The sequence below is a fragment of the Tachyglossus aculeatus genome, chromosome 4 (assembly GCF_015852505.1).
Source record: "Tachyglossus aculeatus isolate mTacAcu1 chromosome 4, mTacAcu1.pri, whole genome shotgun sequence".
NCBI lineage: Eukaryota > Metazoa > Chordata > Mammalia > Monotremata > Tachyglossidae > Tachyglossus > Tachyglossus aculeatus.
In genome coordinates this window covers 107,711,317-107,736,583 of record NC_052069.1, presented here as the reverse complement: position 1 = coordinate 107,736,583, position 25,267 = coordinate 107,711,317, and the positions used below count along the sequence as shown (strand labels likewise).

Here is a 25,267-nt window from a genome sequence, read left to right as displayed (position 1 = left end):
TGCCAGCTTCCTGCTTCCGCTCACACAAAATGGCAATATGTGCACAATTGTAGGAAACTCTGGCGAATTTCCTGTCTGCACAGGTCACCATGGAAACAGATAGGAAAAAGGGGCTCTGGAAAATCACAAAAGGCCTACTTGGGAGATAAAACTTGACAAGGAAGATAACATTTCCTAGCAAATTTATCCTTCTCCATGCCGGTAAACAGGAAAACTATAAATCAGATTTTTTGCTTAAAAAAAGGAATTTGGTGATTATCCTTTTGTGTTTCCAAAGAGAATTATAAAATAGGAAAACCGAAGGCCAAGGCCTTGGTGTACCCCTGTAGCGAGCACTGAGATTTCACTGGGTGAACCCTGCCAACCTCCTGCGGGACATTTCCAGGAAAGGTGAAACCCCTGATTGCACAGTCAGTGATGGGCCATCTTGGTAGGCCTCCAGGAGAGGAGGGATTGCTACTTCACACCCCGAGAGGGCTCTGGGAAATGGCTGGGAGACTCCCAGGTATACCCGGGGACTGGTTCAGGAAGTGGGAAGACCTTCTTCGGGGGTTGGAACTTGGATGAAGACTTTTGAGGGATGCGCTTCACCTAAATGTTGTGTCACAGGATCAGGGCGTTGGGGGATTTGGGGCTTACGTGTCTAAAGGTACACCAACTCTCTGGGGCTTGTTTTTCACTTTCTTCCTCCTCCCTAGGCTCAACGTGTAAAGAGGTCCTAGCTCCCTGCGCCAACAGCCCATGCAAAAATGGTGGCGAGTGCAAAGAATCAGAGGACTATGAGAGCTTCTCCTGCGTATGCCCTGCAGGCTGGCAAGGTGGGGCCCGTCTCCCCGGCAAACTGCTCAACAGCAATACTCCCAAGTGGGATTTTGCCCTTTTGGAGACTGGGAAGAGGTCACTAGAGGCATCATTTGAATACCCACAGGATGCTTGGAATTAGGGGAAGATTTGCCTTGAGTTTGGCTTCCCAGCATGCCCTGTGAATGGCATAGTTGTGGGGGATCAATCAATCACCCAGTCATACTTATTGAGCGCTTTGTACCAAGTGCTTGGGAGAGTACAATTTGCCAATAAAGCAGACGCATTCCCTGCCCATAACGAGCATACAGTGTAGAGGGAGCTTACAGCCTAGAGTGAGGGACAGGGATGGGGAAACATGGATGATACTGAGGGCTTCGAGTGCTCTACTTTGGCCTGCTGGGAAATGGTAAGCTGCAGCTACCGTCCTGAAAGTTCTGTCCTTTTAAGTTCTCAGGGCTCCACTATCTTAAAAAATGCCCTCACAGCCCATGGTAGCCGGTCTCCAGAGGGATTACTCTTCCCGGGGATTTGTCTCTGTCATAGGCACTAGTCTGAGCTTTCTCCTCCTCCTCCATTCCCCATTTCTCAGGGCAAACATGCGAGATTGACATCAACGAATGCGTGAAAAGCCCATGCCGGAACGGGGCCACATGTCAGAACAACAATGGGAGCTACCGGTGTAACTGCAAGGCTGGCTACACGGGCCGCAACTGCGAGACCGACATAGATGACTGCCAACCAAGTAAGGGGCGAGGGCCAGGCCCTGGGACTCCAGAGTTGGCGGGGGGGGAGGCGAATCCGTGAGAGCTGCACCTCAATGAGGCGTAACGTGAAGAGCCCCCCTGCAGATTAGTGCCTTACTAATGTCAGTGCCCGAAGTTTAGCAATCCCAAACTGTCATTTTCTAACCCCAAACTCTCTGACCCTTCCGCACTCATCAGCCTCAGACATCCATCCGTCCTTCTGTATGAGGGTCTTCTTGGAACGGGGAAGAGATTGGAACTCACACAGTTTAGCCAAGTAGGGGAAGCAGTCAGCTCCTCCAGGGTCATCTAGCCCATCTTCTGGGCTCTTGAGGAGGAGGCGGTTGGCCTAATGTGGGCTCAGGGAGATTTGGGAAGGAGCCCAATCCAGAAACTTAATTCTCTCCAGAGCTTAGAGAGAGGCACTGGGGCTGGCCTTCCCCAGAACTGATGGACATATTTTTGATCTCTGAAGGTTGAGGAGTAGTAGGGAAGACTTTCTGGAAGGCAGAGAGGGGTTTCCAAACCCTGTAAGGAAAGCCCCGGAGAACTCAACCATCTCAGAACTGCCACCTCCTGCTCTCCTGAAAAAGGTCATCCCAGAGGCTAGCGTTCCTGCCCACAGGGGTGATGAAACCTTGCAAGTTGAGATTTCCAGCTCCTGCTTAATGTAGGGACGGAGCAGGGAAGAGGCTGCTTGGGTCCCCTAGGCCTGCATTTGCTTGCCAAAGTGACTTTGATTCTGGAAACGAGAGATCAGACAGTTTTGTAGATAACTTAGTGTGCTTGGAGTCGCGAGGTTCATTATAACTGTGATTTTGCCAATCCCACACTGTGACTTTGAGGGGCAAGTCCAGTCACTGACCTCTCCGGGGAACCGCATGTCCCTCATCCAGATATCCCTGCCCCTTCCTGCCTCGCAGGGATCTGGGGCCAGTGCTGTCCGGGGTGTGGTGACGAAGACGGATGCCAACTCTGAAGGTCCCATGTCTCCTTTTCCTCTCAGATCCTTGCCACAATGGAGGCTCCTGCTCCGATGGTATCAACAATGCCTTCTGCCACTGCCTGGCAGGCTTCCGGGGCCCCCAGTGCGAGGAGGACATCAACGAGTGTGCCAGCAACCCCTGCAAGAATGGAGCCAACTGCACCGACTGCGTCAATAGCTATACTTGCACCTGCCCCTCTGGCTTCAGTGGCATCCATTGTGAAAACAACACCCCTGACTGTACTGAGAGGTAGCCGGTGGCACCCGGGGTGGGGACTCGGGGTGGGGAAGGGGGTGGCCGCCCCAGGTCTTTGAGGGTGATGACGCTTGTGAGCTCAAGGAGGGTGAAGAGGAGAAATCAGAGTGTCATGGGAAGCCTGTGGCTGGAGGGATAACCCAGCGCCCCTCTCCTGACTTTCAGTTCCTGCTTCAACGGGGGCACCTGTGTCGATGGCATCAACACCTTCACCTGCCTCTGCCCACCTGGCTTCACGGGCAGCTATTGCCAGCACGACATCAACGAGTGCGACTCCCGGCCGTGTCTGAACGGAGGCACCTGCCAGGACAGCTATGGCACCTACAAGTGTACTTGTCCCCAGGGTTACACAGGCCTGAACTGCCAGGTGAGTGCAGCCCATCGGACTAGGTGGGGGAATCCCAAACCTGCCCTGACCCGGCAGGCTGCCGTGGCACCAGCCAGAGGGGACCACCCTCCCCGTCCTCTCTGGGGCTAGAGGAGAGCCGTGACCGGTGTCCTGTCCCTTGGTGCCCTCAGAACCTGGTACGCTGGTGTGACTCGTCTCCCTGCAAGAACGGCGGGAAATGCTGGCAGACCAACAACCTGTACCGGTGTGAATGCAACAGCGGCTGGACTGGGCTCTACTGCGACGTCCCTAGCGTTTCCTGCGAAGTAGCCGCCAAACAGCAAGGTAACCCACCCGCCTTTTCTGGGGGAGAACAGCCTAGGGATTCCGGCTCCGCCTTTGGCCCCTGGAAGTCAGCTTAATCCAGGCCTCTGTCCTGGGAACCAATCGGCACTGGAGCCAAACAGCTCAGCTTGGCTTTGTTGCGTGGCAGGTTACGCTTTCATCCGGATTCGGGCCCTCAGGCCTCGGCTGTGCACAGGGAACCTGATCCACTCTATGGATCACCTGGGGCAGGGCACGTAAGCACGCCTTGGCTGTGAGCTTGTCTTCCTCCGATCTACTTTACCCCTGACAGCCTACTGACCCCGACCTTACTGTTCATCTCCCCCTCCCGCAACCACAGCCCCCCAGATGGCTCTCTTGATTGGGTCATCCGCCGCTTTGCGTTATCCACAAGGCACCCTCCCCCGATTCAAGTCGGGCAGATCACTGAGAGCGGACTTCCTTTAAGGCGTGCCAGCGAAAGAGCCGCAGAAATCTCCGTGGCCTCCCACAAGTGAGTCTCCTTTGCTCTGGTCCCGTGTCCCACAGGCATTGACGTGACCAACCTGTGCCGGAACTCTGGTCTCTGCATGGACACTGGCAACACCCACTACTGCCGCTGCCAGGCGGGCTACACGGGCAGCTACTGTGAGGAGCAGGTAGACGAGTGCTTGTCCAATCCCTGTCAGAATGGAGCCACCTGCACTGACTACCTGGGAGGCTACTCGTGTGAGGTGGGTCGGGGAGTGTCCGGAAAGGCAGGAACGAATTGTGAAGGAACTCTGGACATGGTGGGGCAAGAGGCAGCAGGGAGGGAGGTCTGAGTTGCATCGGAGGTGGTGGTGGTGGGGGTAACAGACCCGTCCCCCAGTGCCCCAGAATAGAAGGCTGTTCTGCCCTGCCCAAGATGGAAGTGCCTCTAGTCTTGTGCAATTAAAAAGTTGGGGAAAGGGGCATGTGGTAGAAGGCGGGGTCCCATCTGCAGAGAGGGGATCCTGGTCTCTTGGGAACCTGGCTGAAGAGGGAACTCCCTTACCCTTTCTCCAGAGAGGAGTCTTGCCAGGATGTATCGCTTCCACGAGAACTAGGATGGCTGCACCTAAATAATAGCGTTTACAGGATTCCACGGGTTCCTTGCGGGGCCCCACCAGGGTCATTGCTCCCTTAATCAGGAGAGGGGCTCCCCTCCCCTCCCCTCCCCTCCAACACACATCCTGCAGACCCGACCATGCAGTCTCCATCTTGACCGTGGCCCATCTCCAGTCCGGGAGAATCGAGTCCAGGGCCTCTGGAAAACCCGGCTTGTGACAGCTCCCCCCCCCCCCCCAACAATGTGCTTTCTCTCGTAGTGTGTCACTGGCTACCACGGGACAAACTGTTCAGAGGAGATCAACGAGTGCCTCTCCCACCCCTGTCAGAACGGAGGCACCTGTATCGACCTCATCAATACCTACAAGTGCTCTTGTCCCCGGGGGACGCAAGGTAAACGGGGAGCCCTCTCCCTGACTCTCTGGGGCAGACAGTCCGACCGTCCGTTGACCAGGTCCCAGTAGAGTACAGTGGGGAGGGAAAGGCAGCAGAGTTCGGGGTCTTGGTAGGATAGTGGTATCTGTCCCAGCAGAGTGTTAGTTTAGTGCCTGCTGCCTGAGACATACTTTTCACGAGAAGCAACAAGGCCTAGAGGAAAGAATGAGGGCCCGGGAGTCAGAGGACGTGGGTACTAATCCCAGTTCTGCCACTTATCTGCCGTGTGACTTTGGGTAAGTCACTTAGCTTATCTGTACTTTCAGTACCTCATCCATCTGTAAAATGGGGATTAAAGCTATGAGCACCGTGTAGGACATGGACTGTGTCCAACCTGATTAGCTTGCATCTACCCCAGCACTTAGTACAGTGCCTGGCACTTACTAAGCGCTTATCAGATACTATTAAAAAAATAAGATTACTTCACATAGTCTTAACCCCGAAGGTTCTCCCCCGCCCTGTGCCCCTGGCCATACTCCCCACCCAGTCCCCCGGTCCCTGACCACCATCCGGTCTCTCTGTGGCCTCAGGCGTGCACTGTGAGATCAACGTGGATGATTGTCACCCCTTCACCGACCCCGTCACCCGCGGGCCCAAGTGCTTCAACAACGGGAAGTGCGTCGACCAGGTTGGGGGGTACAGCTGCAACTGCCCCCCGGGCTTTGTTGGGGAGCGCTGCGAGGGGGATGTCAACGAGTGCCTGTCCAATCCCTGCGACCCTCGTGGGACCCAAAACTGCGTGCAGCGGGTCAACGACTACAAGTGCGAGTGCCGGCAGGGCTACACAGGTAGGCGGGGGATGGAGGTGATCTGGGGAGGCCGGCGGGCTTCAGCGGTGTCCCCCGTCTCATGCCACTCTTCTCTGTTCACCTCATCTCACCCATTCCCACCCGGCGCATCCAGGACGGCGCTGTGATGTTGTCGTCGATGGCTGCAAGGGCAAACCCTGTAAGAACGGCGGCACCTGTGCCGTGGCTACCAACACCGGACGAGGCTTCATCTGCAATTGCCCCCCGGTATGTGGGGGCTCTGGGCGGGTGGGTACCGGGACAAAGGTGTACCAAGATGGGCAGGTCCCGGGGGATTGTGAGCAGAGCACTCTAGGGTATGGAAATACTAGTGTTAGTACTAAGCTGAAAGTCATAAGTGCTTATTGTATGCAGAGCACTGTGCTAAGCACTGTGAGAGAAGGCACAGGTGGGTATTAGACGTGGTCCCTTTCCCTCGAGGGGCCTGACAGTTGAGGCAGCGTGGTGCGGTGGTGGCATGGTCCTGGGAGTCAGAGGTCCCGAGTTCTAGTCCCGGTTCTGATACCCAGTTCAGTGTGACCTTGGGCAAGTCACTTAACCTCCCTATGCCTCGGTTTCCCCAGCTGTAAATCCAGTACTTAGAACGGTGCTTGACATAGTAAGTGCTGAACAAATACCATAATACTAAGAGGACAGGCAGGAGGAAGGGGACCAGAGGGCAGCATTGCTCAGCCAGGGCCCAGGCAAGAGATGATCCGGTCCATGCAGGGACAGGGTGGCCCAAGGCACTGATTTGGTGGCACCCATAAGGATGGATGTCAAGCAGGCAGCCGTCATTGGCTCTGGAAGGAGGAGTCAGAATAACGGGCTGTAGATACTGGAGGTCTGACCCAATTGGCCACTAGATGCTTCTGAAGAACGGCTAGGCCTTTCAGTGGGGACTCGGATCCCCTAAGAAGGCTAGGAACCCACTTCATTTCCCTTTTTAGTATGGGAAAGAAGCCCAAGCCAAGTCCTGGAGAGAATTTGCCTTGGCAGAAGCATAGGCCAGCTGTGACCCACCCCAAGGGTCTAATCTCCCAGGACACATTCTGTCTCCCTCTCAGACATTAGAGCCTTCCCTCCTCTTTCCCAGGTATCACAGCAATGTCCGATGTGATGATTTTTGGGACTGAGGAGGAGGGAGGGGGTTGGGTGATCCTTCCCAGGAATCACAGCCGTGGTCCAGTGGGTGGTGATTCTCAGGACTGAAGCAGAGGAGGAGGAGAAGGGGGCCGGGTGAACCCAGGAATCACAGCCGCAGTCCAGTGTGTGATGATTTTCAGGACTGAGGAGGAGGGGACCGGGCGATCCCAGGAATCACAGCCGCGGTCCAGTGTGTGTGATGAATCTCAGGGTGGGGGGTTGGGTTGTGTGGTGAGGTCTTCCCTGTGGTGACCCCCCCCAACCTCCTCCCTCTGTCCCGCTCCCTGCCATCTGCACAGGGCTTCGAGGGCGCCACGTGTGAGAACGACGCACGCACATGCGGCAGCCTGCACTGCCAGAACGGGGGCACCTGCGTCTCGGGCCACAAGAGCTCCAAGTGCCTCTGCCTGCCGCCGTACACGGGCCCGGAGTGCCAATACCCCGTCAGCAGCCCCTGCCTCTCCAACCCCTGCTACAACCAGGGCACCTGCGAGTTCACCCCCGAGGCCCCCTTCTACCGGTGCCACTGCCCCGCCAAGTTCAACGGGCTCTACTGCCACATCCTGGACTACGGCTTCGTGGGTGGCGTCGGGCGGGACATCATCCCGCCCCTGATCGAGGAGAACTGCGAGATCCCCGAGTGCAAGAAGGACACGGGCAACAAGATCTGCAACGGGAAATGCAATAACCACGCCTGCGGCTGGGACGGGGGTGACTGCTCCCTCAACTTCAACGACCCTTGGAAGAACTGCACTCAGTCCCTGCAGTGCTGGAAGTACTTCAACGACGGGAACTGCGACGCCCAGTGCAACAACGACGGCTGCCTCTTCGATGGCTTCGACTGCCAGAAAGTGGAAGTCCAGTGCAAGTAAGCTCATCCCTGACCCCGCTCCCCCGGCCATCCGTTACGGGGACGATGTGGGACACCACCACCCAGTACGGGCGCATCTGTCTGTCTCTGCGTCTCCACGGTGACCTGCAGAACAGCAGCCCGATGCTCATGCCGGCCACTCACCGAGTCAGGTCGGGAGCTTTGGGGCAAGAAGGTGCCAGAGTGGGCAAACGTTTTCTGGGACCAGCTGGGTTAGTCAGTCAGCCGATCGTGTTTCTTGAGCACTTACTGTGGGCCGAGCACTTTACCAAGCACTTGGGAAAGTACAGTGCAACAATAAACAGACGCATTCTACATCCACAGTGAGCTTATAGTCTAGAGCGGGAGACAGACAATATAAATAGAGAAATTACAGATAAGTACCTAAGTGCTGTGGGGCTGGGAGTGGGGATGAATAAAGGGAGCAAGTCAGTGTGACGCAGCAGGGAGTGGAAGGAAAGGAGGGCTTAGGGAAGGCCTCTTGGAGGAGACGTGCCATCAGTAAGGCTTTGAAGGAGGGAAGAGGGGCTGCAATCCTATCAGAATAATAATTTGCCATATTTAAGAGCTTACCACATGCTGAGCACTGTACTAGACGCTGAGGTAGATCCAATATAACTGTGTCGGACATAGTCCCTGTTCCATAAGAGCTCACGGTCCTTAAGGAAGAGGAAACTGGCGTTCGGCTCCAGCCCTTTGTGGTGGACAGAGAAAGACTGGGCTGCTGGCACCTGCACGCTCAGCTGGTGGGGAAAGGGATACGCTAAGGAAGAAAGCTGGGTGGGCAGTGTGAGACCTTCCAGCAGAAACCTCTAGACTGTAAGCTCACTATGGGCAGGGAGTGTGTCTGCTAATACTTTGGTACTGTATTCTTCCACCTGCCTTAGTACTGTGCTCTGCGCTTAGTAAGCACCCAATAAATGCCATTGATTGATTGATGATGGATGGAAGCCAGGATTTGGGGAAGTAATGGTCCCAAAGGCGAGCTGAGGAGAGATTGAAAGGTTGCCCAACACCAGAGTTTCATGCATTAATCGCTTACTACAGTGTCCCACACACATTGAGTGCTCAATAATCACCACTGATGATGCATTTCCACCCCTGGGGGGAAAAAAAAGCAGTGGCTCCTAAGTCAGTAAATCAACGGTATTAATTGAGCGCTATGTGCAGAGGACAGTACAACAGAATTAACAGACATGTTCCCTGCCCGTAACGATCTTACAGTCTAGAGGGGGAGACGAAACAACAATATAAATAAATAATTCATAATGTATCATTTAAAGACATGTACATAAGTGTTGAGGGCTGGGGGTGCAGTGACTGTCTACTCTCCAGAGGTCACAGGTCCAAGTGCTTAGACGACGCAGAAGGGAGAGCAATCTGGGAAAATAGGCTCAATCCAGGGAGGCCTCTTGAAGCAGTCTTAGCTGTGTGTCCACCCCAGTGCTTGGCACATAGGAAGCGCTTAGCAAATACCATCATTATGATCGTCAGGGCCAAGAGGACGGTTTGTCCCGGGGGGTTAGCGGGGAACGACACGGTGACCGGCCGAATTTGTTTTTCCCCCATAGCCCCCTGTACGACCAGTACTGCAAAGACCATTTCCGGGACGGCCACTGCGACCAGGGCTGCAACAACGCCGAGTGTGAGTGGGACGGCCTGGACTGCGCGGAGAACATGCCAGAGAAGTTGGCCGACGGCACCCTGGTGGTCGTGGTGCTCACGCCGCCGGAGATCCTGAAGAATAACTCCTTCAACTTCCTGCGGGAGCTCAGCCGGGTGCTACACACCAACGTGGTCTTCAAGACTGACGAGAACGGCGAGTCCATGATCTACCCCTACTTCGGCAACGAGGAGGAGCTGAAGAAACACCACATCAAGAGGTCGACCGAGGATAGGGCCGCGGTTGCGGGCAGACAGCGGAGAGAGCTGGACCAGATGGACATCCGAGGGTGAGCGCTCGGCTCTCTTCGGGGGTCTCGGTGGAGCCGGGGTGGCTCTGGCATCCTTCCGTCCCAACTCCCTTTCCTCCTCCTCTTCCCCGCCCCACACTCGTGATTACCCCCAAAGAAGAAAGCAGTGTGGCCTAGTGGAAAGAACACTGGGGCCTGAGTTTTAACCCCGGTTGAGTCACTTGTCTGCTGGGTGACCCAGGGCAAGTCGATTAACTCTTGTTACCTAAGTTACCTCATCTGTAAAATGGGGGGTAAGACCGTGAGCCCCTGTGGGTCAGGGACTGTGTCCAATCTGATTAGCTTGTATCTACCCCAGCGCTTAGTACAGTGCCTGGTACATAGTAAGCACTTAATAAGTAAAAGAAACTTAGAGCTCTGACTGATCAGTGGTTTCCAAAAGCCTCCCACCCCAAGAGATTGGGTTGTTCCAGAAGGGCAGTTCCCCTTCTGGAACTAATCGCGCTAAGTTCGTCCTGCCCTCTGGCATTTGTCTAATCAGGACCGGTTATATATTCCCATCCGTAAATACCCAATGTAGTCCCTAAATCAGAATCCAAAATGGGATCCTAAGGTGGCACATTAAAGGGAACCACAACTTAGCTGCCTCAGATGAACTTTTTTAGGATCCAGGGTGAGTGAGTATCAGGTTAGTTCAAAGGCCAGCTGTGATCCTTGAGCCCCGTGTGGGCCACGGACTGTGTCCAACCTGATTAGCTTGTTTGTATCCCAGTGCTAAGTACTGTGCCTGGTATATAGTAAGTGCTTAATAAATACTATTTCGAAGAAGCAGCAGCCTTCAGAGGTCTTGAGGTTTCCCTATGATGCTCAGCCCTTGGGGATGCTCCAGTGAAAGGCCCTCAGGTGGATTCTTCCAAGGACATTAACCCTTGGAAATCTCCCCAGCTGTTGAAATCAATCTGTGCTCCTCCCAGAACCTTTTGGGTGTGGATGGCGAGTTGGGGGGGAAAACCCCCCAATTCTCACTGGCTTTTACGCTCACTCTCCCTGTTGCTGTCTTTCTTTGCCTCCTTTTGTACAGATCAATTGTGTATCTGGAAATCGACAATCGCCAGTGTATCCAGTCATCCTCACAGTGCTTCCAGAGCGCAACGGATGTGGCGGCTTTCTTGGGTGCCCTGGCCTCCATGGGGAACCTCAACATCCCATACAAGATCGAAGACGTCAAGAGTAAGTGGAGCCACTGGGCTTTCTGGTTGGATGGGCTGTGAAACTTTCCGTGCTCCAGGCCAATCATGCACCAATTGTGCCCCAGTCTAGACTAAGTTGACCAACTCCTCATAACCTTGTGTTTTGTCATTGTGGGGTTTTTTTGGGGTGGGGTGGGGGGGAGTTTGGCATGGAGGGGCCAGGAAATCTACATTAATAAAAGTTCTTGGTGTACTGCCCCCCTCCCCCAACACGCACCCCCCCCCCCCCCCCGCCTACCTCTCTTTTTAATTTGCTTTGTTGGGTATTATTTCAAAATCATTACAGCTCTTTCTTAAAAAAAAAAAATTGATCGGTGTCATGTGAGGAGTTGAAGTTTGTATCTTGAAAATCCCCCCTAAATCCTTTGTCTTAACAGCTCAATGAGAGTGCAGTGATTTGAAGTTTGCTAATCCTTTCCCTTAAAGGAGAAAAAAGTAAAGCTGTCTCCAGATACAGTCGACTGGTGCTGGAGAGAATTTAGTGATAGTTTGCAATTCTGATTAATAGCATATAAAATGACCCTTTTTTGGCGATGGGGGGGGGCGGGGGTGGAGAGAGGAATGGCGTAGTGCAGGCGAGGTGCCTTTATGAACTAATTTCACTCCATTTTCTCCCCGTTCGCTGGTTTGCCGCTCAGCTTCATGTCTCACTGTCTCCGCCTGCCCTGCTCTCTTCTAGGTGCGACGGTGGAACCTTCCAACAGCTCCCAGTTGCACCTTAAGTACGTGGTGGTGGCCCCCTTGGTGGTACTGGTCTTGGTCATGGTTGGGGTGCTGATGTCTCGGAAGCGCCGCCGGGAGCACGGCCAGCTGTGGTTCCCGGAAGGCTTCAAGGTGACCGAGTCGAGCAAGAAGAAGCGCCGAGAGCCGCTGGGCGAGGATTCGGTCGGGCTGAAGTACGTCACCGGGGCTGGGGTCTTGTGGCTGCCGGTACCCGCGGTGCTTTGCGAAGACGTCGGGAGCGTGGGGCGGTGGGGTGACCAGCGGGGCGACCAGCTCAGGATCGTTTTTACCGGGGGTGCTGAGGCCTCTCCCTTCTATAGAGAGCTCTCCTAGAGGATTATAGTCTTTCCGAGCACAGTGCTTCTCAGAGGGTTGGGGTCGGAGGGGGAAGTTGGATGGGAGAGGGCTGGGCTCAGTGTCCGTCCTGCCTCCCTTTCCACCCTCAAGACCGCTGAAGAATGTCTCGGAGGGAGCCCTGATGGACGACAACCAGAACGAATGGGGAGATGACGACCTGGAGACGAAGAAATTCAAGGTGAGTGGGGCGACCGCGCGCGGCTCCCCGCTCCATAGAGGCGGAAACAAACTTATCTGACCGCCACACGGAGCCTCCTCGGAAGGAGGACCAGGGAGGAGGCTTGCCTGTCTCCGCTGGGAGAGGGGATAGATCGAGAACGTCCATAGAGGCGGAAACAAACTTATCTGACCACCACACGGAGCCTCCTCGGAAGGAGGACCAGGGAGGAGGCTTGCCTGTCTCCGCTGGGAGAGGGGACAGATCAAGAACGCCCTTTAGTTCCCTTCCCTCGCTCCGGAGCACCTGGAGAATGATGTTCCCGCATCGCTTCCATCATTAGTTCGAAGAACAAGCCATGCTGCCCGACGTGGATGACCAGGCGGACCACCGTCAATGGACGCAGCAGCACTTGGACGCAGCCGACCTCCGCATCTCTTCCATGGCCCCCACTCCGCCTCAGGGCGAGATTGATGCGGATTCTATGGACGTCAATGTGAGAGGTCCCGGTAAGGAGATGCTCTTTGGCTCTGACGGTTCCTTAATCTCCTGCCACTCTCTCCCTTTTCATTTCTAAGCTAAACAACTCAGGCAAACACCTCCCCAAAGGGGGACCTCTGCAGCAGCTCTTCCCATCCCTAACGTGTGCCATCCCCATCTCTCCCCGCCGATCGTGCCGATCAGCCGAACTCCAGGCTTCTCGTCCTGGAGGCTTGCCCCGCCAAACGGGTAGAAGGAGCATTTCAGATTCCCGGAGAGCTCTCTGTTTTCCGTTCTTGAGGGGATTTCAAGAAGGCTTTACCAGCCCAGAAGTGTAATTCAGGAAGCACTTCTCATCAGCCGTTTCCCCAAAATGATTTTCCTTGGACTCGCCGTGCAGTGGTTGCTTTGGAAATGTTTAGGAAAGCCATTGGGGGTTTCTGAAAAGAATAGCCAAAGTTTATCCTCTTATCATCGTTAGGAGGTCGTGGGCGAATATTTTTAAATGGTGGGGAAGCGGAAGCTCAGAGCGGTTAAGTGACTTTGTGCGAGTCGCACAACAATTCAGCCGCTGGGCAGGGATTAGAACCCACAACCCTTAATTTCCTGTTCAGGGCTCTTGTCATTACACCACTCCATCGGATAAGACGATTAGGTGGGGAGGGAGAGTTTCTGCTTTTTCAGAACACCAGAACGGGCTCTGGTTTCGTTGAGGTGAAATAGGTCCGGACCGGGGCTGCGGGGAGGTCCGGGGGGGTGTCCACCTTTCGGGATGTGGCTGACTCTTTCATTGCTGCTGCTCTTCCCTTCGCAGATGGATTCACCCCCTTGATGATCGCTTCGTGCAGCGGTGGGGGCCTGGAGACGGGCAACAGCGAAGAGGAGGAAGATGCCCCCGCCGTCATCTCAGACTTCATCTACCAAGGTGCCAGCCTGCACAACCAGACGGACCGCACCGGGGAGACGGCCTTGCACCTGGCCGCCAGGTATTCCCGCTCGGATGCGGCCAAGCGCCTGCTGGAGGCCAGCGCGGATGCAAACATCCAGGACAACATGGGCCGGACCCCTCTTCACGCGGCTGTCTCTGCTGATGCTCAGGGAGTATTCCAGGTACCCTCCGTTGGCCTGCTGGCATTCCTCGGGCTTTAGAGACAGTGTCTCTAGGGAACTGAGCCCTCAGTACTCTAACCTGGGAGTTGGGAGAGGAGCAGAGCGATGAACCTTGCAGGAAGGAAAATTTTGCATTTGCAGAATACGCACCCCAACCCGCTCTCCGGGCGGGTTTCTTCCGGCATTACTCCACGTTCTATCCGATCGGACTGATGTTCCCTAATTTCACGGCAGTATTCAAATTACATACGTGGCTCAGTGGAAAGAGCACGGGCTTTGGAGTCAGAGGTCATGGGTTCAAATCCCGGCTCCGCCAATTGTCAGCTGTGTGACTTTGGGCAAGTCACTTAACTTCTCTGTACCTCAGTTACCTCAACTGTAAAATGGGGGTGAAGACCGTGAGCCCCCCGTGGGACAACCTGATCACCTTGTAGCCTCCCCAGCACTTAGAACAGTGCTTTGCACATTGTAAGGGCTTAATAAATGCCATCATTATTCAGCGCTTAGAACAGTGCTTTGCACATAGTAAGCGCTTAATAAATGCCATCATTATTATTATTATATTGAAAACATTTGTTCAAGGAAACGAGAACAGTTCTTGTTCCAGGAGGAGCAGCACGATACAGTGGCAAAGTATGGACCTGCAGAGGTCCTGAGTTCTAATGTCGGCTCTGCCGTTTGCCTCCTGTGTGACCTTGGGCAAATCACTTAAATTGTGTGCCTCAGTTTCCCCAACAACAAAATGAGGATTAAATGCCCGTTCTCCCTCCTACTTAGAATGTGAGTCCCATGTCTGACCTGATTAATTTGTATCTACCTCAGTGCTTGACATAGAGTAAGTGCTTAACAAATATGATAATAATAATAATAATATTACCATCTTGGTGATAATTAGCTGTCTATAGGTTAGAAAGGTGTGCCTGTGGCGGGGGGTGGTAGAGAAAACATAACTTGCATAATTTTTAATTTATTAGAAATGAGTTCAGATCTTGCAGTTTCACTTTAGTGGAATCGCTAGATCTTTTGATTTCATGTTACTTAGAGGTGTTGAGTCTATTTTCTGAAATCACTAGAGGGAGAAGGAGCCCAATTCCCTTCTTATTGTTTGCAGTCACTGTATTAAGCACTGGGGTGGTTACAAGAAAGTCTGGTTGGACCCAGGCCCTGTCCCGCATGGGGCTCATAGTCTTAAGCTGGAGGGAGAAAAGGTGTCAGATCCCATTTTACAGATGAGGGAACTGAGGCACGTGGAAGTGAAGTGACTTAGCCAAGGCCACACAGCAGGCAAGTGGCAGAGCTAGAATAAGAACCCAGTTCCCCAAACTTCCAGACCCATGCCCTTTCCACTAGGCTACACTGCTTGTCGTCACACCTCCCATGACCCAGAAACTTTTTTTTTAATGGTATTTGTTAAGTACTATTCATTCACTCATTCAATCGTATTTATTGAGCGCTTACTGTGTGCAGAGCACTGTACTAATTAAGCGCTTGGAAAGTACAAGTTGGCAACATATTGAGACGGTCCCTACCCAACAGTGGGCTCACAGTCTAGAAGGGGGAGACAGAGAACAAAACAAAACATATTAACAAAATAAAATAAATAGAATATGTACAAGTAAAATAGAGTAATAAATACGTACAAACAGATATACATATATACAGGTGCTGTGGGGAGGGGAAGGAGGTAAGGCTGGGGGGATGGAGAGGGGGAGGAGTACCAGGCACCATACTAAGCGCTGGAGTAGATACAAGCTAATCAGGTTGGATACCGTCCCTGTCCCACATGGGGCTCACAGTCTTAGCCCCCATTTTTCAGATGAGGTAACTGAGGCCCAGAAGAGTGAAGTGACTTGCCCAAGGTCACACAGCAGACAGTGTTCCCGGCGTCCCCTTAGCTTTGCGGTCCAGTCGCTCTCGTCTTGCCCACGTCTGTATTTTTCTAAACAGTGCCTTCCAAAGGGATGGTGACCCAACCCTTCCCGGTTCCAACCCCTTTTCTCTCACCCCCGTGGACAGATTCTCATCCGGAACCGAGCCACAGACCTGGATGCCCGCATGCATGACGGCACCACCCCGCTGATCCTTGCCGCCCGCCTGGCCGTGGAGGGCATGTTGGAGGACCTGATCAACTGCCACGCCGATGTCAACGCGGTCGATGACTTAGGTGTGTTGGGTCTCGGGGAACGCTGGGCCCTGGGGTCGGGGGAGGTCGGTGGTGTGACACAGGGTGGGGAGGGGGAGAAAAGGGACCTGGAGGGAATCGGGCTTGAGCATGCGTCCTTTCCTCAGGCAAATCGGCGCTGCACTGGGCCGCCGCCGTCAATAATGTAGATGCTGCCATTGTGTTGCTGAAAAATGGGGCCAATAAGGACATGCAGAACAACAAGGTGAGATGGGGCGGAGCACCTGCCCGTGCGGGATGGGTCCCTTGTCACCGAGAAGCGTGCCGGCCCCCCACCAGGGTAGCCTCCAACAGGCCACAGCCCGTCACGTCCTAAGTACCAGCAGCTTGGCCTCGTGGCAGGAGGTAGAGGACGTGGCTTCTACTCATCCCTCCTTTCATGACCTTGGGCAAGTCACTTCACTCCTGTGCCTCAGTTCCCTCATCTGCAAAATGGGGATTCAGTACCTGTTCTCCCTCCTACTGAAACTGTTGAGTCCTGACTTATCTTGTACATGCCCTAACGTGTAGTATAATGCTGGGCACACAGTGAGTAACAGTTTTGTTATCGTTACAGTTATCGTTACCAAGGGGCAATGCCAAGGGGAGCCCCACGTGGGACAGGGACTGTACCCCCACATGATTATTTTGCCCCTCCCCTAGTGATGTGTACGGTGCTTAGCAGATACCACAGAACCTCCCCCTCCAGACTCTAAGCTTATTGTGGGCAGGGAACGTGTCTGTTTTTATTGTCATAGTGTACTCTCCCAAGCACATAGTACAGTGCTCTCTGTTCACAGTGTGCGCTCAATAAAAAGGGTTGACCGATAGACTGACCGAGCACCCCACATTTGCCCGTCATGGGATCCGGGCAGGTACTTAACGATCCCGGCCGCAGACCTTCTTGGCGGCGCGGGGCTCTTCCTTCTGGCTCGCGTAACTCTCCTAAACTTTGGCTTCCCCCCCACGTCCCCAGGAGGAGACGCCACTCTTCCTGGCGGCTAGGGAAGGGAGCTACGAGACGGCCAAGGTGCTGCTGGATCACTTTGCCAACCGGGACATCACCGACCACATGGACCGGCTGCCCCGGGACATCGCCCAGGAGCGCATGCACCACGACATCGTGCGGCTGCTGGACGAGTACAACTTGGTGCGCAGCCCCCCGCTGCACAACGGACCCCTGGGGGCTCCCACTCTGTCCCCTCCGCTCTGCTCCCCCAACAGCTACATGGGCAACCTGAAGCCCGCCGTGCAGGGGAAGAAGAGCCGGAAGCCCAGCACCAAGGGCTCCGGCTGCACCGGCAAGGACCCCAAAGACATCAAGGCCAGGAGGAAGAAGTCGCAGGACGGGAAGGGCTGCCTGCTGGACAGCTCCGGCGTGCTCTCTCCCGTCGACTCGCTCGAGTCGCCCCGCGGGTACCTTTCGGACGTGGCCTCCCCGCCCCTGCTGGCCTCCCCGTTCCAGCAGTCGCCGTCCGTGCCCCTGAACCACCTGCCGGGCATGCCCGACGCCCACCTGAGCCTCAGCCACCTGAACCTGGCCGGGAAGCAGGAGATGGCGGCGGCGCTGGGCGGCGCCAACCGCCTGGCCTTCGACGCCGCGCCGCCGCCGCCGCGCCTGTCGCACCTCCCCGTCTCTGGCCCCGGCGCGGCCCTGGGCGGCGGGGGCTCGGTGAATTTCCCGGTGGGCGGGCAGTGCGAGTGGCTGTCCAGGCTGCAGAACGGGATGGTCCCCAACCAGTATAACCCGATGAGGGGCGGCGTCCAGGCCGGGGCCCACCCGCCCACCGCCCCGGCGCTCCAGCACGGCCTGATGGCCCCGCTCCACGGCGGCCTGGCCACCACCACCACCCTGTCCCAGATGATGAGCTACCAAGGCCTGCCTAATACCCGGCTGACCACCCAGCCGCACCTGGCGCCGGCGCAGCAGCTGCAGCAGATTCAGCAGCAGCAGCAGCTACAGCAGCAAAACATGCAGCAGCAGCAGCAACAGCAGCACCTCGGTGCTAACCCCGGTGCCAGCAGCCACATGGGCCAGAATTTCCTCAGTAATGAGTTGAGCCAGCCGGATGTGCAGCAGCTGGGCAGCGCCAGCCTGGCCGTCCACCCCATCTTGCCTCAGGAGACCCAGATCCTGCCGACGCCCCTGCCGTCGTCCCTGGCCCAGCCCCTGACCACGACTCAGTTCCTAACCCCGCCGTCTCAGCACAGCTACTCCTCACCCTTGGACAACACACCCAACCACCAACTCCAGGTTCCGGACCACCCTTTTTTAACCCCATCCCCCGAGTCACCCGACCAGTGGTCCAGTTCCTCCCCTCACTCTAACATCTCAGATTGGTCCGAAGGCATCTCCAGCCCACCCACGAGTATGCAGTCTCAAATAGCGCACATTCCGGATGCATTCAAGTAAACCTCGGAGCGCTGGAACTTCCGAACAACGCAAGAGGAAGGGTTCTTAGCCCTCTTATGGATGCCGGGCTTTTGACTGAAGGATTTTTTTTCCCTACCTTTTTTATACAAAGTAAGACAGAAAATTGTAATTGTTTTTTTAGTATTTATTTATGTACTTTTATTTTACCTGGAAACACTGCCTTTTTTATTTATACGTTTTATCGTTTAGGACTTGAGACGATAGCTTCGATTCAGTTCTGGTCTAAGAAAGTTAAACCTGTAAGTCTGTAGAGGAAATGATTTTTCCTTCATTAATATGAGGTTTTTTGTGCATGTAAAGTATAAGCAAAGATTCGTGATTATAAAATGCCTGTTATTTATTGATTTCCTTTGAAAACCCAGAAAGAAACATTAAGGGTATGTCAGGGGAGTGGGGGGGAGGCGGGGGCGGGAGGGGCCGGGGGGGGGGGGGGGGGGGGGATTGCGAAGCGAAAGGGAATACTTTAAATCAGCATTGCAGATAAGTTAATGAAATCTGTGGGCCTGCAAAGATTTTCACTAGATCCAGAGTAAACCAGGGCCACTACCTGTCTCTTCCTTCTACTCCTAACGCTATCTACAGCTTTCGGCAGATTGAAGATAACCATCCCGGGAGTCAGAAGGTCATGAGTTCTAATACCACTTCTGCCACTTGTCTGCTGTGTGACCTTGGGCAAGTCACTTCACTTCTCTGTGCCTCAGTTACCTCATCTGTAAAACGGGGATTGAGATCGTGAGCCCCACGTGGGACCACCTGATCACCTTGTATTTACTACAGCGCTTAGAACAGTGCTTGGCACATAGTAAGCGCTTAACAAATACCATCATCATCATCGTCATCATCATCATCTACTTGGCAGAGACTCCAGTGTTCATCCAAGAGCCCACATCCCTATGTGAACTAACTGATTCCATCATGAGAGGAAATGGAAGATACATTTCTTTGATCTGGGGCACGTGGGCCTGTACTCGTCTGCAAGGTTGGCTTAATGATTACATCTGAGATGCCACCCAAAAATGAGGTTTTGAGTTTCAATAGAAAAGGATTGTTGAAATGTTCTCTCGGGCATCTTGAGGGCACACTTTTTCCAACATCAATCATGAATCTTTGTTTAAAGTTTCAGTATTATAGAGTTGTACATTGGTCTTGAGCTTATTTCTTTCAATGTTTTGTCTTTTAGTATTTAAACACTGTCTAGTATCAATTTCAGACTGCAGAGCTGTACTAGCTGAGGGGCCAAGCCCAAATCATCCACACCCTGAGATGCTACAAGAACAACTGGGAAGAATTCCAGTAATATTTAGGGGAAAGAAAAAAGGGGAAAAGGGAGTGTATGGCCTCATCAGTGCAGGAGAAAGAGACATCATTCCACCGTGAATGTTTATTCCAGACTGAATAATGGAGACCCTTCACTTGGACCTTGGAATCATGTCCTTATTTTCAGGATAGCAGCTCTTATCTTTTATCATTTCTTAAAATTGTCATTATTTTGGTTTGTTTTAACAGGAGGTGTGCCAGACCAGTCGTAACACCCTAAATAAAAGGTTATAACAGAACATTACACCTGCCCAGGCTGTATTATTTTGGTTTCTCCCAGATACCCTTTTCCCATTTGGGATCTTGACCTTTGAATTGCAGCTGTTTTCAAGTTTTGAGTGTGAACCGTCTCTTTTTGTAAAAAGGGACTTTACGAGCCCTAATGGAAGACACAAACCAAGAACTGGGCAGCTGAGTCTTTTGTTTCTCTCTTTAAATGTCGACATGATGATCTTGCTTGTTTCAAGGGCTGGGTCTTTGAGAAGGTCAGCGTCCTTGAAAGTTGGAGGGGGAAAAAAGCAAACGTAATACAGTATAAGCCTGTGGCAGATTTAATGTTTGTAAATAAATCTTAAGCGGTGGATTTTGTTTCAAAAATCTAAATGAGCAAGTCTTAAACATATCATGGTGATTAGAGATGTCAGAATATTGTTGTCAAACACAGTTCCATCGACAGGAAGAATGTAGTGGTTGAACATATGCAGAATTAAATTTATTCATTGAGGGCGTAGGAAAAAGATGAGAGAGGAGATGAAATTCTCCCTCTCAAGTGAATTGCCAAATAAGCAGTCTGGTCTGTCCCCCATTCTCTCGGATTGGGGTTCCCAAAGCATCTTCCAGTCCCAATATTTTGGCATCGCTAATGTGCATGATTAGACATTTATGGTGTTGATTCTTTCTGTGTTTTATAAACTAGAGTGTAGTTTACGAAAAAAAAAAACTTCTGTTATAAAGTTACCTTCCTGCAAAGTTGTAGTTTGCAAAAATGATGTATTTTTTCCGGTTAACTGATTTGCAATAAATGATGCCCGCCGGCATCTAGATTTTACTAAAACTGAATGTGGTCTTCTACTCTGGCAGGAGGAGAGGGCGGGGATAGGAAATGAGGGCTTCTTTTGGATGAAGGAATGCAATGGTGAGCTGAAAGAAGGGTGGCCAATGTCTCTGGAGCAACCCACGTCCTCCAGTTGGAAACAACAGGGAAGCAGATCGGGGGCTTTCCTTGGCTGTGGGGGGGGGGGGGCGGTCTTGATGTGATGGATAACGTAAAAATTCCATGTATGTCCAGTCTACCTGTTCCTTCTCACTTGAGTCGCATTCTTGGTGATGTGGCAATGAGAAAATTAAACATTTAAAAGGATTTTAACTGACCAGTGCGTAAATGGGACAGGATGGCAAAACAAGGGCAGCTTGGGCGGCATCAGTTTGGTAAATAGGTTTCCGGGTGAGGCGATCTGAGCTCAGAGCCCAGCCAACACCTTCTGTTGGGACCTTTAGTTTCTTGGGGCTGGGCTGGTCATAGGATTGACCAACCCATATGCGGAACCCCCCCGCAAATGCATACTGTCACTGTCCGTGGGCCAGAGGGACATTGGGTATTATACTCTTCATGGCCTTCATGTCAGAAAAGAAAGAGTAGGCACGGAGTTCTAGAATTCTGTTTGGTAGAGCAGGATTGGCAAAGCCCCCTCTAAAAAGGAAAAAGCCCACAGTTGTTTTGTACTTTATGGCTACATTCTTTGTTCCTAAAGGAGATGCTTTTTGAAACCATCTTGAGGCTTTAGGGTTAGCTAATCTTCCTTCCCACCAACAAGCCACGTACTGAAGTCTGGGACTGGGCAACCTCCATATGTGAGAATCAGCTTTTAAACAAATGTAAATGCTTCTCTTGCAAAGGCAATTGGAACAGGGCCTGGAAACAACTTAGAAGCTGGAGGATAGATTCAAAACCCCAACAGACCCACCCCGCTCTCCGTACCAGTGTCACTGTACTGTCACCAGATGTGGGTGGAAATTAGCTTCAATGGAGGGACGGGAGAAATCCTGAGAAGGAAGCTTTGTTTTAAATCTCTAGTTTAGATTTTACAAGTAATTACATCCTGGGGAGGAAGCTATGCTTTAAATCTCTAGTTTAGAGTTTACTAGTATTACATCCTGGGAAGGAAGCTATGTTTTAAATCTCTAGGTTAGATTTTACTAGTATTATTATTAAGGTGATTGGCAGGGATCTTGTGTTCTCCCATGTGTTTAGTACAATGCTCTGCTCATGGGTGTTCAATTAATGCTATTAGTTGATTGGTCAAGAGGAATGCAGTTGTGCCTCTGGAAGTTTTGGCCTCCGAGAAGTGCGCTTGAGTTGTAGAATCAATTAATATAGCGAGCACGTGATTTCAACTAATGCTCTTCTAATGCTAACGTCACTGTGCCTCCATCCTGTTTCGCCATCAACCCCTCGCCCATGTCCTGCCTCTGACGTGGAACGCCCTCCCTCCTCAAGTCCCACAGACAAGTAGTCTTCCCCCTTCAAAGCCTTTTTGAAGGGGCACCTCCTCCAGGAGGCCTTCCCATACAGCTCCCCTCCGCTTTCCTCTTCTTCCAGTCCCTTCTACATCACCCTGACTTGCTCCCTCAGTTCTTCCCCCTTCCCAGCCCCACAGAACTTAGGTACATATCTGCAATTTTTTTTTACATTAATGACTGTCTCCCCTCATCTAGACGGAAAGCTCGTTGTGGGCAGGGAATGTGTCTGTTTATTGTTGTACTTTCCCAAGCGGCTTAGTACAGTGATCTGCACACAGTAAGCGCTCAATAAATACCACTGAATGAATGAATGCTGTGTGCAGAGTACCTTACTAAGGGCTTGGAACAGTACGACAGACACAGACACGATCCCTGTCTTTAAGGAACGGGGGAGACAGACACTAAAATAGATTACAGGTCTTGGCTTATGCTGTCGAGTCGTGTCTGACCCATAGCGACGCCTTGGACACATCTCTCCCAGAACGCCCCACCTCCATCTGCCATCGCTCTGGTAGTGGATCCATAGAGTTTTCTTGGTAAAAATACAGAAGCGGTTTACCATTGCCTCCTTCCGTGCAGTAAACTTGAGTCTCTGTCCCCGAGTCTCTCCCATGCCGCTGCTGCCCAGTGCAGGTGAGTTTTGACTGGTAGCAGATTGCCTTCTACTCTCTAGCTACTGCCCAAGCTAGGAATGGAATGGGTATGCCTCTTGCTTGACTCTCCCTCCGGTATAGTCAAGACTGGTAGAGTACTGAAAATTCTCCAGGTGTGACCCTGGGAGGGGAAATTACAGGTAGGAGGAAGCAATAGAGTATATATACCTAAATGCAATGGGGAATCAGCAGAAGAGAGGATGGGGGAAGGATAACATTGAGGGCTCAGAACCTCCATCTCACAACATACTTTCAGTAATTCTAATTCTCGGATAAAGGATTACCAAATCATTTACTTTAAAGCACTTAAACCATCCAAGCAAAATGAAGTAACTCCCTACTCCTTAAATAAAAACCGCAAATGCAGTGAAGGATGGAAATTTCTTTCATAACGGAACTTGTCGACAACCATAATTTATATTAATGTCTGTCTCCCCCTCGAGACTGTAAACCCATTGTGGTTGGGGAATATGTCTACCAGCTGTTAAACCGTACTCTCTCAAGCACTTAGTCGAGTGCGCTACATACAGTAGCACTCAAATATGATTGATTGATCAGGGAATCTTTTAGGTAAATGCAAGTATCTGGAGGAAGGAAGGAGTCTGCCCCCAAAGCAACTAAGGCTTAAGAACTAGCTCCTTTAATATTGGTTGATCAGGACACTGGGGCAAACTCGATATCACTTATCAATCAATGTCAATCAATCATAGCTTGTTTTGGGGAGGGGAACGTGTCTACCAACTCTGTTGTACTGCACTCTCCGAAGTATCTAGTACAGTGCTCTGCATATAGTAAGTACTCACTACATAGCCTTGATTGATTGAATGAGCGCTTACTGCATGCAAAGTAATCAATCAATACTGTACTAAGCGCTTGGGAGAGTACACTATAACAGTTGGTAGACACGTTCCCAGCCCACAAGTTTATACAGTCTAGAGGGGTAGACGGGCATTAATATCAATAAATTACGGGTAAGTACATTAGTGCTGTGGTGCTGACAGAGGGGTGAATAAAGGCTGCAAGGGCAATCCAGAAGGGAGAGGGAGAAGAGGAAATGAGGGGAGCTGGGGAAGCCTTCTTGAATGGAAATTTCAGAGATGCTGTGAATGAAATGAATGAATGAAAAAGCAATGAATGAAAAAGGACATGTGTTGTCCCAACCACCTCTTTAACCACTTCTAGTAGCAAGGAATAAATCAATCAATCATATTTACTGAGCACTATTCATTCACTCGGTTGTATTTATTGAGCACTTATAGTGTGCAGAGCACTGTACTAAGCTCTTGGGAGAGTACAATATATCAGGAGTCCCTTGATTCCACAATCAATCAATCAATGGTATTGAGCATTTACAGTGTGCTAAGCTCTTGGGAGAGTACAGTACATCAGAAGTCCCTTGATTCCACAATCAATCAGTGGTATTTATTGAGCACTTGCTATGTGCACAGCACTGAACTAAGCTCTTGGGAGAGTACAATATATCAGAAGTCCCTTGATTCCACAATCAATCAATCAATGGTATTTAATGAGTGTTTACAGTGTGCTAAGCTCTTGGGAGAGTACAATACATCAGAAGTCCCTTGATTCCACAATCACTTAATCAGTGGTATTTATTGAGCACTTACTATGTGCGGAACACTGTACTAAGTGCTTAGGAGAGTACAATACAACTGAATTAGCAGATATGTTCCTGTCCATAATGAGCTAACAGTCTAGAGGGGGAGACAGACATGACTATGAACAAACTGACTGAATTTGTCCTCCTTTAATTAAAAGCAAAAGTCGTTCATCACTCTCTGTATTTTAAAAATACAGACTGGAAACTCCAAACTGACTTTGGGATTTGTCTGATGAGGCAGCCCAACCCAGAAGTATTCTTCCCATTTCCTGGGTAGCTGAGCAGAGGTTAGAGGGTCACTGTGGTCTTGGCTCTGCTGAAGCACTGAGAGGAAACAAATGCAAACCAGCAGGAGGGGAGCAGGTCGGGCTGGTGTCGGATGCTGAGTGAGAATTTTATTTCTATTTTTAAGAGAAAGCTTCCACTCCGGTGAAATGCCACTTGCCTCTCCTTAGGACTAGCCTTGAGCAGGTCATGAACCCAGCAGAGAGAATGAGGCCCTAAGCCCTTTTCCTAGAGAAGGGGTCACCACCTTCAGGGTTAAGCTGTTACACAAAAACAGTGAATAATAGGAGTCAAAAGAAAAAAAAGAATCTCTAACCCTTCCCCTCCCAAAGAGAATTTACAGACTGCCAGGAGGTGGGGGGAGGAGTGCTAAACCAAGAGGAGAGGATCATAGCTGATGGTTAGAAAAAATGGGACCACCAGGAAACTTAGAGTGGGGATACCCCTGCCCCAACTCAATTTAGGTCACCTTCCCAAACTGCTAACTCAGAAGCTCAGGAATAAGATGGTTCAGGAGTTA

The 25,267-nt window shown here is 51.9% G+C and overlaps 1 protein-coding gene across 1 annotated transcript in view; it reads left to right on the top strand.

Moving 5' to 3' along the window:
• NOTCH1 (notch receptor 1) overlaps positions 1-18,600 on the top strand; it is a 68,869-nt gene extending 50,269 nt beyond the window's left edge. Inside the window, exons 16-34 of the mRNA XM_038745877.1 lie at positions 699-818; positions 1,394-1,546; positions 2,554-2,782; positions 2,954-3,155; positions 3,308-3,461; positions 3,990-4,174; positions 4,790-4,922; positions 5,495-5,752; positions 5,868-5,980; positions 7,198-7,766; positions 9,341-9,721; positions 10,764-10,912; positions 11,612-11,828; positions 12,103-12,190; positions 12,513-12,678; positions 13,464-13,759; positions 15,776-15,923; positions 16,049-16,146; positions 16,897-18,600. Of these exons, the coding sequence (XP_038601805.1) occupies positions 699-818; positions 1,394-1,546; positions 2,554-2,782; positions 2,954-3,155; positions 3,308-3,461; positions 3,990-4,174; positions 4,790-4,922; positions 5,495-5,752; positions 5,868-5,980; positions 7,198-7,766; positions 9,341-9,721; positions 10,764-10,912; positions 11,612-11,828; positions 12,103-12,190; positions 12,513-12,678; positions 13,464-13,759; positions 15,776-15,923; positions 16,049-16,146; positions 16,897-18,333 (5,096 nt within the window). The 3' untranslated portion in view covers positions 18,334-18,600. The remainder of the gene's footprint in view (positions 1-698; positions 819-1,393; positions 1,547-2,553; positions 2,783-2,953; positions 3,156-3,307; positions 3,462-3,989; positions 4,175-4,789; positions 4,923-5,494; positions 5,753-5,867; positions 5,981-7,197; positions 7,767-9,340; positions 9,722-10,763; positions 10,913-11,611; positions 11,829-12,102; positions 12,191-12,512; positions 12,679-13,463; positions 13,760-15,775; positions 15,924-16,048; positions 16,147-16,896) is intronic.
• Positions 18,601-25,267: the final 6,667 nt, after the last annotated feature.